The sequence below is a fragment of the Branchiostoma lanceolatum genome, chromosome 4 (genome assembly GCF_035083965.1).
Source record: "Branchiostoma lanceolatum isolate klBraLanc5 chromosome 4, klBraLanc5.hap2, whole genome shotgun sequence".
NCBI classification, from domain to species: Eukaryota; Metazoa; Chordata; class Leptocardii; order Amphioxiformes; family Branchiostomatidae; genus Branchiostoma; species Branchiostoma lanceolatum.
The window spans coordinates 19,292,001-19,306,009 of record NC_089725.1 but is presented as its reverse complement, the minus strand read 5'-3'; the positions used below and the strand labels follow the sequence as shown (position 1 = coordinate 19,306,009).

Sequence of the window (14,009 nt, the reverse complement as noted above, 5' to 3'; positions counted from 1 at the left end):
ACTTTGTAGTATTTCTTCATTGATTATGTAAACTATGAACTTAGTTGAATAGTATGTATCTAACAATGTCTGTTACTATCCACCTTTTGTATGCACATTGCAGTACATATTTGATTAAGATTCAACAAAATTTGATCCAGAGTGGAGCAAAATTTGACATATCAACAAGGTGTGATATCCTTGTCACATATTTAACGTGACATTGACCATGGGATGATGTTAACTCACATTAGAATTTGATCCTTTTGGATTCTTAATTTTTCAATTCCATTTTCATCCATTGCAGGTCTGTTACATGAAGGAGATGAGGTTCTGGAGATTAATGGCAAGGAGGTGCGGGGGAAGTCTGTCAACGAAGTCTGCGACATGATGGTGAGCGCCACCTCAACCCCTCCACATGCAGTTCCCCCAGACACACACACTTTGTTCTGCAGCTGTTCATGTATTGATTTTGGCATGATTCCTCTTGAAAAAGACTTCTCTTTGTAGACTGATAGCCAGTGATTCGTAGCATTGATTGTGCATCACAGTATGAAGTGGAATTACATAACTGTAATGAAAATGTAACGACCCATTGCAAAACAAAGTTTCTTGTGCCCTTACATAAACGTTGAGAGTAGAAGAGAATGTCATTTGCACAATCAAGTTTGTGTGGCCCTGTGTCCTATGGTGTCCTTATCTGTACCTGGCATGATCTGTAAGGATTGGAGCCATCCTGCTACATGTTGACTTGAAATGTACAGATCTCATAATTGTGGCCATAAAGTTTAAAAAAAACAAGTTTGCACATTTACGATGGCCTACGTGGCCTATTTTGTAAGGACTATTTTGTAAGGACGGGCGGACAGTGATCCATCCCAACTGTCACATCTCCATACTGGGATGCCACAAAGGTCATGACATGGATTGATCTTCCAAAAGAAACTGTAAGGAGAATCCGCCCAACCTGACACAGGAATGTAGGTGTCCTTTGATTCCAGGCATGTTTGTTGGCCATGCAGATGTTATCAGTATGGCACTGCCATATTCAGGTAATTAGAGATGGATGTGGCTCTGCCATAACAACCTAGAAGTGTGCCCAAAAGGTGCAGGATGTTGAGGCCTGGAGGCTCCACCTGAAACTGTTTATGTCAGTTTGATTCATTACAAACACTGGTCACCCTAGATCATGAAAAGCACTATGGAACCCTGACAAGTTTGTGAAATACTGTAAGAGTATTCCCAGAGTATTTTAGACATACTGTGGATGATGACATAAGTAACACTGTGTTGGATGTTGTTTTCCAGGCAGAAGCAGTTGGGACGATAACCTTCCTGCTTATCCCATGTCAGGACAGGAGACAGAAAGGTTTAGATGGAGTGGTAAGTAGACATCTCATTTGTAAAGAAAGTTTGATTAACCATCAAAAGGATATTCTTTTGTTTTTGTTTATTTTTGTTTTTATTTATTCACTTCTGTTTGTAGGTCTGGCTAGTGTTACAAGTTCTCCAGCATGCCAAATTTCTCAGATGAATATGTGAGTGTGTTCTAAAAAGTAAGTGATATTTCCCCTTGCAGGTGCATGTTAGGGCACACTTTGACTACGACCCTCTGGACGACATGTACATCCCGTGCCGTGAGCTGGGCCTGTCGTTCCAGAAGGGAGACATCCTGCACATCGTGAACCAGGACGACCCCAACTGGTGGCAGTCCTTCCGCGAGGGGGAGGAGGACCAGAGTCTGGCCGGGCTGGTGCCCAGCAGGAGCTTCCAGCAACAGTATGTTTGGCTTTCAGTTCATCTCTATCCTTAGAGTTAACCTTTAGCATGCTGAAGTAGCTGTTTGGCACCCAATCCTCTATTGGTAATGGGGCTAGGCAGCAGGGCAATGGCAGTAGATATGCTTTTTTAGATAAAGTGATCATCAAGCCTTGTTCCACACTCAAAACTTTGTGCACTCTCTGTTTGAGGGATGTTTGAGCCTTGTCCAGGTGTAATGGTTTATGGTCCATAGCCTAGGGAAACATGATGATTCTGATGTTTTTGTCATGTTCTGTAATTGGGAATATGCAGGCCATTATTGCTAAAGAAGACAGAAACATGATGGGTCAAGAGTTCTTGTTTGTGTTGGGTGGATAGATTGAAGTTTGACCACAAGTTAATACCATTCTTGCTGAACCAGGCATTTGCAGGATTCTGTCTTCCAAATTCCACCAATGTTTCATGATATAAACAGGAATTCTCAATGTGTCCCTTCACAGGAGAGAAGCCATGAAGCAAACATTAGAGGATGACAAAGAACCAAAGAAGAAAGGTAAGGATCTTACTGTAGGTCTTCAACACTCGGGGTGGATTGAGTAGTTCAGGTTGCTGTGTTCTGGACTTGCAGTTTGGGCCAAAAATGACAAGCTTTGCAAACACTAAAACACTAACACACACGGTTTACGGGCTCTGTCCTCTTGTAATCTCTTGGGGCTGCCACACTGCTTCTCAGTCTGTTATTCACAAACACAGTTTTTAAACGAGAAAAAAGGCAGAGTAACTGCTTGACGGGCACTACGACTCACCCGAGCTAACCCCTGCAGTGTGGCATAACGGGCGTAGATACCATGCAGAGTTTCTTCTTCAGGAGGGCTGAATGTAGGTGTGGGTTCTCCTCCCCCAGGCAAGCTACTGTGTGCCAAGAAGAACAAGAAGAAGAAAAAGAAGAAGGTGCTGTACAACGCTGCGCAGAATGAAGGTTGGTCCACTTCCCAAATGGAACCCTATTGTCTTTTTGCAGTGTTAGCAAGGCTAGTGAGTACAAAGACATGTACCTCTCAAACAGAGATGTTAGACCAAGGAAGCTTAGACAAGTGTGAAGTGTAGTCATTTTATTTGTGTATTTCTCATTGTTTGTTCCTATACTATGACCTTGAGGAGATTCTAGCATGTTTATTTAACTGTTTGTATGTTCACAGACTATGACCTTGAGGAGATCCTGACGTATGAGGAGGTTGTGCTGTACCAGCAGCCAGGAGACAGCAGGAGACCGGTGGTGCTGATTGGTCCTCCCAACGTGGGGCGGCACGAGCTCCGACAGCGCCTCATGGAGAGCGACCCTGAGAAGTACACGGCAGCAGTGCCACGTGAGTCACTCATATACTGGAAATCCATTTAATGATAATATTGTGGTCCGTAATTTTACCAATTGGGGGGAAAGGGATTTGATTTTGACGGTGGAAACAAAGTTCTTGCCTCAGCAGTAAAAGTGATCAAATATTTGCAATGAGAAAATTGTACTGGTTGAATAGTGACTGTGAAAGTAGCTAAAAGCAAGTTACTGTTAACAAATTAAGAATTACAGTACAACATGTACATGTACCTGTGGAAGGAAGCAAAAACATGTTAACAGAATTATTATTATTCTTAGTCATATAATTGATCGCAAAGAGCATTCATTTGGAACATATGTAATGTAAGAAAACATTTTAAGTTACAAAGCTAAGATTTTCTCTGAATCTATATTGAAAGTCTATTGTTGAGTAACCTCTTTGCCTGGTTAGCAATCATGGTAACCAGTTGTCCAGGTAACCAGTCCTGTTACACTGTTCTTTTAGTGACCAGTTGTCATGGTAACCCATTGCCTCATTTGTTGTCCTCATCTCAGACACGAGTCGGAGCCGTAAGGACCAGGAGGTTGATGGGAAGGATTACCACTTCATCCCGCGGGGCCAGTTCGAGCAGGACATCCTTTCGGGGAAGTTTGTGGAGCACGGCGAGTACGAGAAGAACATCTACGGCACCAGCCTGGAGGCCATCCGCAGGGTCATCAACAGCAACAAAGTCTGCGTACTTAACCTCCACCCTCAGGTGAGCTGCCCACATGGCTGGTGTACAGGCCATCAGGACACACAAACTGGATTTTATGAACATTATCTGGGAAAGGGAACAAAATCTTTGATCTGTTGGCGATGGCATATTTGGTGTCTCATTTTTCCAAAATGATCGCTTAACTTTCTTTTTGAAACGGCTGACTAAAACTAATTTAAGGTAACTTAATATCAGGCTGCAAGCATTCTTGTGTATTGTTGCCATCAGTCAAAGACTTGATGCTTCATTTCTTTGGAGAAACATATAAAAATCTGCTCAGATATCTTCCATAGAACCAGGTTTGTGTGGTGTAATGATCTAGAAAGGGATGTACTTATTGCTAGCTTGCAATACCCGAAGCAGAATATATGGTGGTACATCACTACTGTGTACGCCAGGAACACTAAGTTCAGGGGTTTGTTTTGAGTTTGCCTCAGGTAGCTACACTGATGGAGGTTAGCTCCATGAGATAATTATCACTTACAACTGTAGGATCTTCCATGTTGTTCATGTTCACTGCTGTTGATTCACAGTTCGTACTGATGTTGTTTTGTTGTGTTGTGGCATGTGATTGTTGTTTCACTGCAATATCTAAACCACAAGCATGTTTTGTCATCGCCATCAGCACCATAGCACAACTTCTTTAAATTTTTATGTTGTCATTTGCTGCTTGTTGTAACTGCTACTTATAGTTTCACTACAATTGTTGTGTTAACAAACATAAAGGAGACCCAGAAGGCCATCATATGGCCAGAGCATAGTCTGTGAGTAGTCTGATTGTTGTTGACCTTGTGCAAAGTATGACCTTGAACACAAGCTTCCGCTTCTCTCCCTGCTGCTTGCTTGTGCAGGACGATCAGCCAGCGGTAGCACTAATCAGGGTTTGTATCACCGTCACTAACCTTTGCTCGTTCGCATGAAAGTCCTTCTGTGTTGGTAGAATCACTATACAGGTTTAACTGTTCATCCAACTCTTACCCAACCTTTTGGTTTCCCTTGTGTTGGATCAACAGTCAAACCTCCCCATAACCTTTGCCTGCACCACAGTAGAACCACCCTCACAACTAGCATACCTTGTCAGCACTGCTATAGAGAAAAGAAGTCTCTGTTGCATGCAGCAATAAAAGGGAGAGGCAGTGAAATCCAACTTTTGGGTCCTTGAACCCGAATCCTTTTTTGCGTCAGCCAGCTTGAGCCCTTTATGGTAGCTACGGAACAGAGCAGGGTGACTGGCCTCAACAATGCCATTCACACCTCATGGTGACATGTGCTGTGCTACATGTATATTGGAATCATATTGCAATGCTGCTTAGACACATTTGCAGAAATTAAACCTCTTTTGAGACAAAAGAGAGGTGAATTAAGTGTGAATAGATAAACAGAAAATAAACAACAAGGTTGTGTTGTAAAATCAGCTTCACAGGCCACATCAAGGGCTGGCCGGGCCCCGCAGTGGACGAACCATCTGCTGGGTTTGTCATGTCATCATATCCACAAACAATGCTTTAAATCAAGCATAGAAAATAATTGATACAGCTTTTTGTTGCCTCTTCCTTTCAAAGTCTTGGTGTTTGGTACAAAGTGTTTAAGTAGAAAGGTTCAGTGCATTAGCCTTAGTGGTGGTTTGGTATGTCAGCATTAGAAATGTAGTTGTTTTGTACTCGCTTTGCAGGTAGTTTAGAATCTTGTGACTTATTAGTGGGTCAAGGTATTGTTAAGGCTGCTGTTCTAAGAAAAACAAAATTGGAGGCAAAGACAGTTGATCCCGTATTATTTTGTTTTGCCTCTTGGCCCCTGCATTGTTTTTTTTAGAACAGCTGACACTTTTCATGGTGTTATATCAAAGACAGTTTGAAGCATAAGTGCACTGCATGCTTGGTACATTATTATGTTTTGGAATCTTAACTTTGGTGAATAATGTTAGGTGTCTATTTTAACAGTTACTAGCTCAAGATACTCTGCTAACCCCTGTGTTAAACCCTTGTAAAACAGGCGCTGAAAATCCTGAAGAGTTCAGACCTGAAGCCCTTCATTGTTTTTGTGGCGCCGCCAGGGCTGGAGAAGTTACGACAACTCAGGAACAAGATGGGGGACCATCCAAAGGTAGAGATTTGAATTACCTTGAATATCCATTCGTAGGTTTGTCTTGTGTTAAAAAAACAACTGATTGAATTATGAGCCCCCCTGGCTGCTACTATTGAGCTGCAGTTGACATGCATGTACTGTATATTCTATGGTAGAGACTGCTGCCTGGGAACTTGTAGATGTGCCAAATGTAGAGCCTGTTGCGCTGTCTGATTCTGGAATTATCATTTTACCTCCCTGAGTGACCTTTCATCCACAGATCATTTTGAAAAGGGATTATAGGTACAATATAGTGTCTGCTGGCTTCCTCATGGATTTCCCAGGTTCACTGCCCCCTGTTCCACTAGTAAGGAATGTGTTCCATGTGTATGTGACACTGTCTAGTCTGATAATGTCTTCACCCTGTCTGTGGGAACAGGACGCCCAGCCAGATGACTTCTCCTGTACTAAAGCTGCCAGATCTCTGCCAACTGGGCTAGGGCCACACAAGTGATTTTATGTTGCTGATGACATTTGTGTATGTTTGATTTTAGACCATCTTCCCAACAGAAAGAAAGCTTTCTCCTTTTGACAGATCCTCACACTTCACTTAATTGTCATCACAATAGGAGATAGGAAAGGAAGACTTATGAGATTTTTGACCTTTTCTAACTGTATACGGAATGAAGGGAGACAATACTGAAAGCCTTTGAAATGTTTGCCATTTTTGTCAAAGAAAGAATTCAGAAGAACTTTAGACACTACTTTCATGATAATTTAATCCAATATCTGCCACTGAACTGAAAATGCTTGAAGATTTGTGGTCCAGAATTGTGGCTTTGCAGTGGTATAGATTGAACTAAAATGTTATTCTTCAATTTCCTGGATGACTAACATTCACAAACATACGTTCATGGTATTGTCATCAAAATTCTACAAGAAAGATACAGCCCTGACTTAATGAGACTTGTAACCTTTTCTTACAGGACGAAGAGTTACGAGAGACTATAGAGAAGGCCAGGGACATAGAACTCAACTTCGGGCACTACTTTGACTACGTGATCGTGAACGGTGACCTGGACCGGGCGTACAACGAGTTGCTGCGGGAGATCGGCAGGCTGGAGACTGAGGCCATGTGGGTCCCAGCATCGTGGGTCAGCTCTGCCTCCAGCACGTGAGACGGACGGTGGTCTGCAGGTGAGGGGGTTTCTGGTCTGGACTATCTCTGCCACAGCCTGAGTGTCATCCAAGTTAGTTCCAGGGTTTCCCTTTACCAACGCTAGTGAAGGGAAAGCCTGGAACTAACTTGGATGACACTCAGGCTACCTCTGCCAGGTTATGGTTTTGACAATGTTAGTCGGAAGATTAACTGGTTAAGTGGAAATGTACCTGTTTATCGAAAATACTATGGGCTCAATTGTGACAATTCCATTTCTGAAATTAAACTGAAAGTTTTGCTTGCAGATTTGTGGTCCAATGTTGTGGAATTGCAGTATGAAGACATTTTTTGATAAAAGAGTTCTACTTAGATGATGTTACAATATTTAGTTTGCAAGGAACAGAATAGCTTTCTCTGTGTCTCATGAAGATTTTTTCTCATCTTCCCCCTTAAGAATGAAAGATGAGTGATGAAAGATGTGCTGTGTCTGAGATGGAGGGAGAGAAAGAACGGGGACAGTGGTGTACAGCCGATCTGGGAAAGCTGTCTGAAGAAGAATTGAAAGAAAGAAGAAATGTTTGGAAGACGAAAAAAGTGTTCCGCGATTGTGGAGATGAAATGTTTTGTATGTACAGTGCCAGAGACTGGTCCCACCAGAAAAATGCCTTATGAATATTTCAATCCTGTATCCATATTATGCATTGTATGCTGTACACAGGCTAGTTAGTAGTATTATTTGTAATTGGAAACCAATAGCCATTAAATGTGATCAAGTACTAGAGGATCTCAGAGGATTCAGGTGAAGTTTGGCAGAACACCTGGTTGTTGTTACTGTGAGAAGTTGTGATATCTGAGATGTTGTACTACTTACCACAGACTTGTATATTGTACTGACCTGTCCATAGATAATTCAGCTTTCAGTTGGATAACTCACCTCACAGCCACAAGTAGTGATTTACCTAGGACAAACTATTTTTGATACCTACACTGTAAAACCTGCCGATTATAGGCTTGTCTCATCCCACCTTTTGTATGGCCAAATCCGTGATGGAATATTTTAGTAACCTTCAGATAGGGACATAATAGCTATTTTTGCAATAATTTAGAGTAAATTTTATATATATGAAATGTTTATAACCCATGTTTAGCAGTTGTATAACCTGCCTCCCTTGTATTATACACGTCTCCATCTCATTACTTATGTAATGTTGCCACAGGATTGTTCAGACATGACTTTTTGCTATGTTACTTTTCAGTATTTTTTTTCTGCTTTCAATATTTGACGTAGTTATCCATGGATTCACGCTGAACAAAAAAAAGTAATTTATGCCGCTTGGCTTAACCCGTTCTCTTGCTCTCGACACTAGTAGATTGTTAGGATGTACATTTGGAAGGTAAAGAGTTTGTGAGGGAATTTAGAAATGTTGAGTTTTTCCAGCAATTGTTCTGAGCAAACTACAAGATGGTGTGTCAACCCCCTACTGGTGCATTTGGCTACAGTTCATGGTAGCCAAATGTAATGAAGCTTGCCTTAACCACAACCCAAGGTCAGGTTAAACATTATGTGCCAAAATCACTGAATTCTGTAAATGTCTTTGAACGACCTTGAAACGGAAGCTTATTTCTGGTGTTTGGAACTCAGTATTGTTATTGATGCGAATTGTGCCTACATGCACAGAGGTGTCTCCACAAGTTAAGGTGTAGTACAAGCAAAGGCCTGTAGGGGGAGCTGACACACAGGGTGGCCAGCAGTTAAGTTCCTTGAACTGCAGGCTCCCTTAGGAGTAGTTAGGCTTTCTGGGTTCATTGATGATCGTGCATGAAAGTGTCTTTTTGCTGACGAATTGTAGCAGTTATTCCAAGCCAAATAAAAAAAAGGTAATATTGTAACCTTTGTACAGAATGTTATCGTTCGAAATACACCAATTTAATCCCTACATGGCTCATGATGTGGTCCCTGGCTCCACTTTTCATGATAAGTAACTAGAGTTCCACAACCTCATACCTTCGCCAAATGATTTGAACCTTTATGACTGACATATCATGAGTGTTTCTCATCGATTACAAATCATAGGAATTGATAATCTTCTCCACCCAAATAACGGAAGTTGTCCAAAGTATGAGCTTAACAAAGAGGGTTATGCTAACGTTTATAATCAATTATGCACATGAGGTCCTTATTACCATAATTTAATTCAACGATGCTTACATTCTTGTAACTTCCAAATGCCATAAGTATGAAATTGCCATCATTTACCAGTAGTTTCTCATTAATTATGGAAATAAGGTCCTCATTTGCATATTTTCTATCTATCAACATTCCTCTCTTCTTCAGTCTCAAATGTCACATTTGATTAGTCATATAATGGAACAAGGTGGGGTTTTGAAATTGCCTCATTAATAATGCAAGTTAGAATCTGATTTGCATAGTCATCGTCTTATCATACAAAAAATCACTTAAGCTATCTACAAACCAAAACTCATAATGATTCGTCAACCCCATCTTGAGTTATAGTATTTTCTCATTGATTAAGCAAATGAGGTCTTCGTTTGCATAGTTGATATCTATTAATGTTTCTCTCTTCCTCAGTTACATGTGTCACATGTTTGAGAGTCCTATTATGAAATACGGCGGATGTATAAACTTTCCTCGTTAATTATGCAAATTAGATACTGGTTTGCATAATACGTATCTAATTATGTAGATCATCACTCAAGCTATCTAGATACCAAAATTCATGACCATCCATCAAGCCCTTCTTGAGTTATTCCCTTTCAAAGCCTGAAGCAAAACCTGCTCCTGCAGTTCTAGAAAAGCCGCTAGCGGGCCCAAGCCATTTACTCTCTGTCCAAAGAGCTATCTACCACTAAAACATCAGGACCATAGTATTTCCGGAACACGAGATATCAAAACAGAAAGCTCCGCTGCAGTACACGTAAGTACTAAATGAAATATTCAATATAGCGGGAAGGGCCCGTTATAGCCACTAGCAGTGGCGTTTGCGTTACAGTTTACACAAATTAGTTAAGTCGCCGTCAAGCATTGTCAAGGGGATGTCACCAAGGACGTTTAACAGAGACCCTCCTTGCTAACACTAACTCAATCTCCACACAACCTCGACCGACCCTAATTCTTACCCTACCGGTACCATAACCATACACCTAACAGTAGAAGTTCGGCTATAAACAGTAATTTGTAGCCGGAACTTAGATCGGAACTAACTGTAAGATGAGGACGAAACACAGTTGGTCTAGGTCAATTACTTAACTTCAGTTGTGATCAGCCGAAGTTTCAGTTCTTTTGGTTGACCTTGACCAAGTGAGTTTTGTCCTCATCTTACAATGGCGTTACCATCACGTATGAGGTAAGATAGCTTCTACAACCTTATATTGGAAACATAGTCTTGTCTGAGAACCGTTTTTCAGCCTTAATTAAGGTTAAAGGCTGCTGTTACGAAACAACACATCTGCCCATCTCGAAGCCTTTCGAACAGTAAATAGAAGTACTACTGAACATCGAACATAGAACGTCACCGACTTGAACGTCACCGACGTCATCTCCAAGGTGACAGTTTGTGTACGTTTGAACTTCGAATGTAACTGTTACATTCGATCGAAGTTCGAACGTAAACAAACTGTTGCCTTGGAAATGACGTCGGCGACGTTCACATGCAGTTGCAACATAGTAGTACAAAAGAGGTTTCATAAAAGCATCTTTGTGGGAAGAGGTAGACCAACACATAAGAAACATGGTGCCACCTTGAAAACTCTTCATTGAATGCTTTGCCGTACGCGTATGTGACTATGTAACGGTTATTTTGCAGGTGAATTATTCTTTCTTTACTGTAACTTGGACCAAACAAAGCTTAAAAGTCCGTGAGTAATGTGACGGGAAACAAACGTATGCTTAATATTTATTTATCATTTTTCATCAGAAGTACGGTGCGTCATTTTTTTCAATCGCGATTGAAGTATAATCGCGATTGTTCGATCCGATCGCGATTGAACGCAAAGAAACTTTTGCGTTCACACTGCTTTTCGCCAAGTGGATTGAAGTACGCCGTGATCCGATCGCGATTGAAGCACGATTGAAGCATGCTATCGGCGATCATCTGGTAAATGTTGTTGTTGTCCTTGTTGTCCTTGTTTTGTGTCTATTTTTCCGCTAGACATTGTCACTTGGTGCGGTAAATGTCCCTCTTTCGGTGACATTTCCCCAGTTTGGCCTGGACCTCCTCTCTCCCCCAGATTGCGATGAGGACCCTGGTCTCCTCATCGCGCCATCTGCCACCAGCTGAAGTTACTGACGGAGTTTTATTCTTCTTCTTGGGCATTGTTGACGATGAAAAGTTGTTGTTGTTGTAAAAGAGCGATCTGACGTGCGGATTGGGTTTGTTTTCCCGCGCGATGCGAACTATGACCCCACGTACCCGCATGTATGACCTCCCACCCCCGGAACCAGCCGAAATCTCCGCCGATCGCGATGGAATGAATCGTAGTTGTGTTCACACTCAAAATTTGATAGGATTGGATTGGATCCGATCGCGATTAATCCAATCAAACTACCTCCGGAGGTAGTTACAATCCAATCGCGATTGGATCGTTTTGGATTGTTCCAATCGCGATTGGGAGCGTTCACACTGAAAAAATCAATCGCGATCGGATCGATTCAATCGCGATCATACTTCAATCGCGATTGAAAAAAATGAGTGTGAACGGGGTCAAAGACATGGACATAGTGGTGCTGCACTAAAATACAATAACATATTACAGCGCCACAGGAAAGCTACATAAGATTAGACAAAGACAAACTGAAGCAAATTTCTTAAACGAACTTGATAGATATGACGACTCGTAGAATGAGATCACCCTCTGAGAACCCCAAAACTGATGCGAGCGTGCAAATAAAGTAAAAAAGTTTTCAAAAAAAAAAAGATAAATTCATTATGAAATCTACGTGGTCAGGAAAGTTGAATGAATGACTAAACACACAGAGAATGGTATACCAAATAACGAATTCTTCATTTTAGGTATTTCACATCTTCCTCTTTGATTTTGGCATTCTAGACTAATTTTGCAATTTACGGTATCTATTTGCTCGTTTTGTAGCTTCCTATAGTATATATATATTGTATATAGTATAGCACGGTCTACAGTATGTTAAAAAACTTTCTTTTATTTTAGGAAAAGGACGAAGATTGATGCGCGCGCGGATATCATCCATAATCAAATCAGCATGGCCTTACCTACTGATGTTGAAAAGGACGTCGACTGTAAAGTAATGACCACAATAATTCTAACTTTGGTAGATGTTGATAAAAGACTTCACACTAATTAATTATGCCCCTAAATTTGACTTCTTCACCTTATTCCATAGTCAGGCCACGAACATATATTCAATCACCCTTTGTAATGGTAGCCTGTACAACACAAGCTTTCGCTGCATGGAACTACGTGTAATTCGCTACTTTCCCAGCAGAGGTAAGGCCACTGCCTTCATTACTTGCTACTCGTATATAGGCCTGACGCAGAGACAACATAACCTCTACGAAGTGTATAATAGCCCGCCGTAAATGACACCACATTAGAAGGCCTTAGAAATACACTCGCGCTCGGTCAAGGTCACCAAAAGAACTTAATTTCGGATGATCACAACTGAGGTTGAAAAGTGCGGTTACATAACCTATGGCGCAGAATGTTCAGCCTAGTCATCACGTATGAGGTAAGATAACTTCTCCAACCTTATTCCCGAAACATAGTCTTGTCTGAGAACCATTTTTCGTAGACGTTGAAAGCTGCTCTTACGAAGAGACACATCTGTCCACCTCGAAGACTTTCGAACAGTAAACAGAAGCAAACATCGAACGTGGAGACGTCAATAGAACCTCTGACTTGTGACGTCGCCGACGGCATTTCCGAGTCAACAGTTTGTGTATGTTTGAACTTCGAATGTAACCGTTACATTCAAAGTTCGAACGTACACAAACTGTGGGTCGCCTTGGAAATGTGACGCCGGCGACATGCACATGTAGTTGCAATGTCATTGCACGTTTCATAGAACCATCTTTATGGGAAGAGGTAGGCTAATCCTGATAAGAAATGGTGCCACCATGAAAGCTCTTCACTAGATGCTTTGCCGTATGTGACTATGTATCGGTTGCTGTAAGCATATTTATGTTCGCGTCGATTTGATGTAACGTTACGCGTTTTTCACGTCGACCTTCTCAGGAGCGCTAACTCATCTCAACGCGAACTTGCCACACTTGTTACATGTTACACTCACTGTCACAATAAACACGTACTACTAGTAATGACAAGACACACTTCTTCAAGAATGAAATAAACATCTATTGAAAAAACATGCAACACTGATTCACCGGTAACAAATTATACAAACATTCTACATACTGTACTAGTATACAGGAAATTTCTATAGAAAATCTACCCGACCAAGCGGAAAAATTGCGTCTTTATTCACCCTACCGTACTCGTTGCACGAAAAGCGAATTCTAGGATGTGAAAAATTTACAGCATGTTTAGGAGCTTTACGCTATAACGTTACTACTATGTTAGAACAAAAAACATAAAGTTTCTACGGAAAATCTAACTCTTAATTCAGGCGATTTGGTGGCAACATGACGATCTTTGTTTTACAAAATGTAACGTTACCCAAGCTGGCGCCATGTTTACTCTACTAGACTCTAGCGTCAATTGCACGCAAATGGCACAAAAGTTGCACAATCAAGAATGTGTTATTTACAAGAAACTTAAAGACCCCAGTAAAACTATATAAATATGGGATAATGTAAACTATAGCCTTCAGTATGCGCCTGGCAGCCGTACAGTGCACATCAGTGGAGGCCTGGCTGAGAAAGTTTACCATGTACAAGTTACTCTTCAAGTCATGCTTGAATTCTATAGATAACATATAAGAATTTGAAGTATGGCCAAACAT

The 14,009-nt window shown here is 41.2% G+C and overlaps 1 protein-coding gene across 15 annotated transcripts in view; it reads left to right on the top strand.

Annotated features, from left to right (window-relative positions):
- LOC136433156 (protein PALS1-like) overlaps positions 1 to 8,991 on the top strand; it is a 71,320-nt gene extending 62,329 nt beyond the window's left edge. For 11 of the 15 annotated variants that reach the window (XM_066425043.1, XM_066425040.1, XM_066425041.1 and 8 more), the window contains 11 exons: positions 287 to 372; positions 1,288 to 1,362; positions 1,559 to 1,758; positions 2,241 to 2,293; positions 2,609 to 2,719; positions 2,940 to 3,107; positions 3,629 to 3,831; positions 5,247 to 5,303; positions 5,824 to 5,934; positions 6,882 to 7,092; positions 7,509 to 8,991. In XM_066425043.1, coding sequence (XP_066281140.1) covers positions 287 to 372; positions 1,288 to 1,362; positions 1,559 to 1,758; positions 2,241 to 2,293; positions 2,609 to 2,719; positions 2,940 to 3,107; positions 3,629 to 3,831; positions 5,247 to 5,303; positions 5,824 to 5,934; positions 6,882 to 7,073 — 1,256 coding nt within the window. In that variant the 3' untranslated portion in view covers positions 7,074 to 7,092; positions 7,509 to 8,991. Of the gene's footprint in view, positions 1 to 286; positions 373 to 1,287; positions 1,363 to 1,558; positions 1,759 to 2,240; positions 2,294 to 2,608; positions 2,720 to 2,939; positions 3,108 to 3,628; positions 3,832 to 4,682; positions 4,713 to 5,246; positions 5,304 to 5,823; positions 5,935 to 6,881; positions 7,093 to 7,508 lie in introns of all 15 variants that reach the window. The other 4 variants (XM_066425035.1, XM_066425034.1, XM_066425036.1 and 1 more) reach the window with 4 other exon arrangements.
- Positions 8,992 to 14,009: the final 5,018 nt, after the last annotated feature.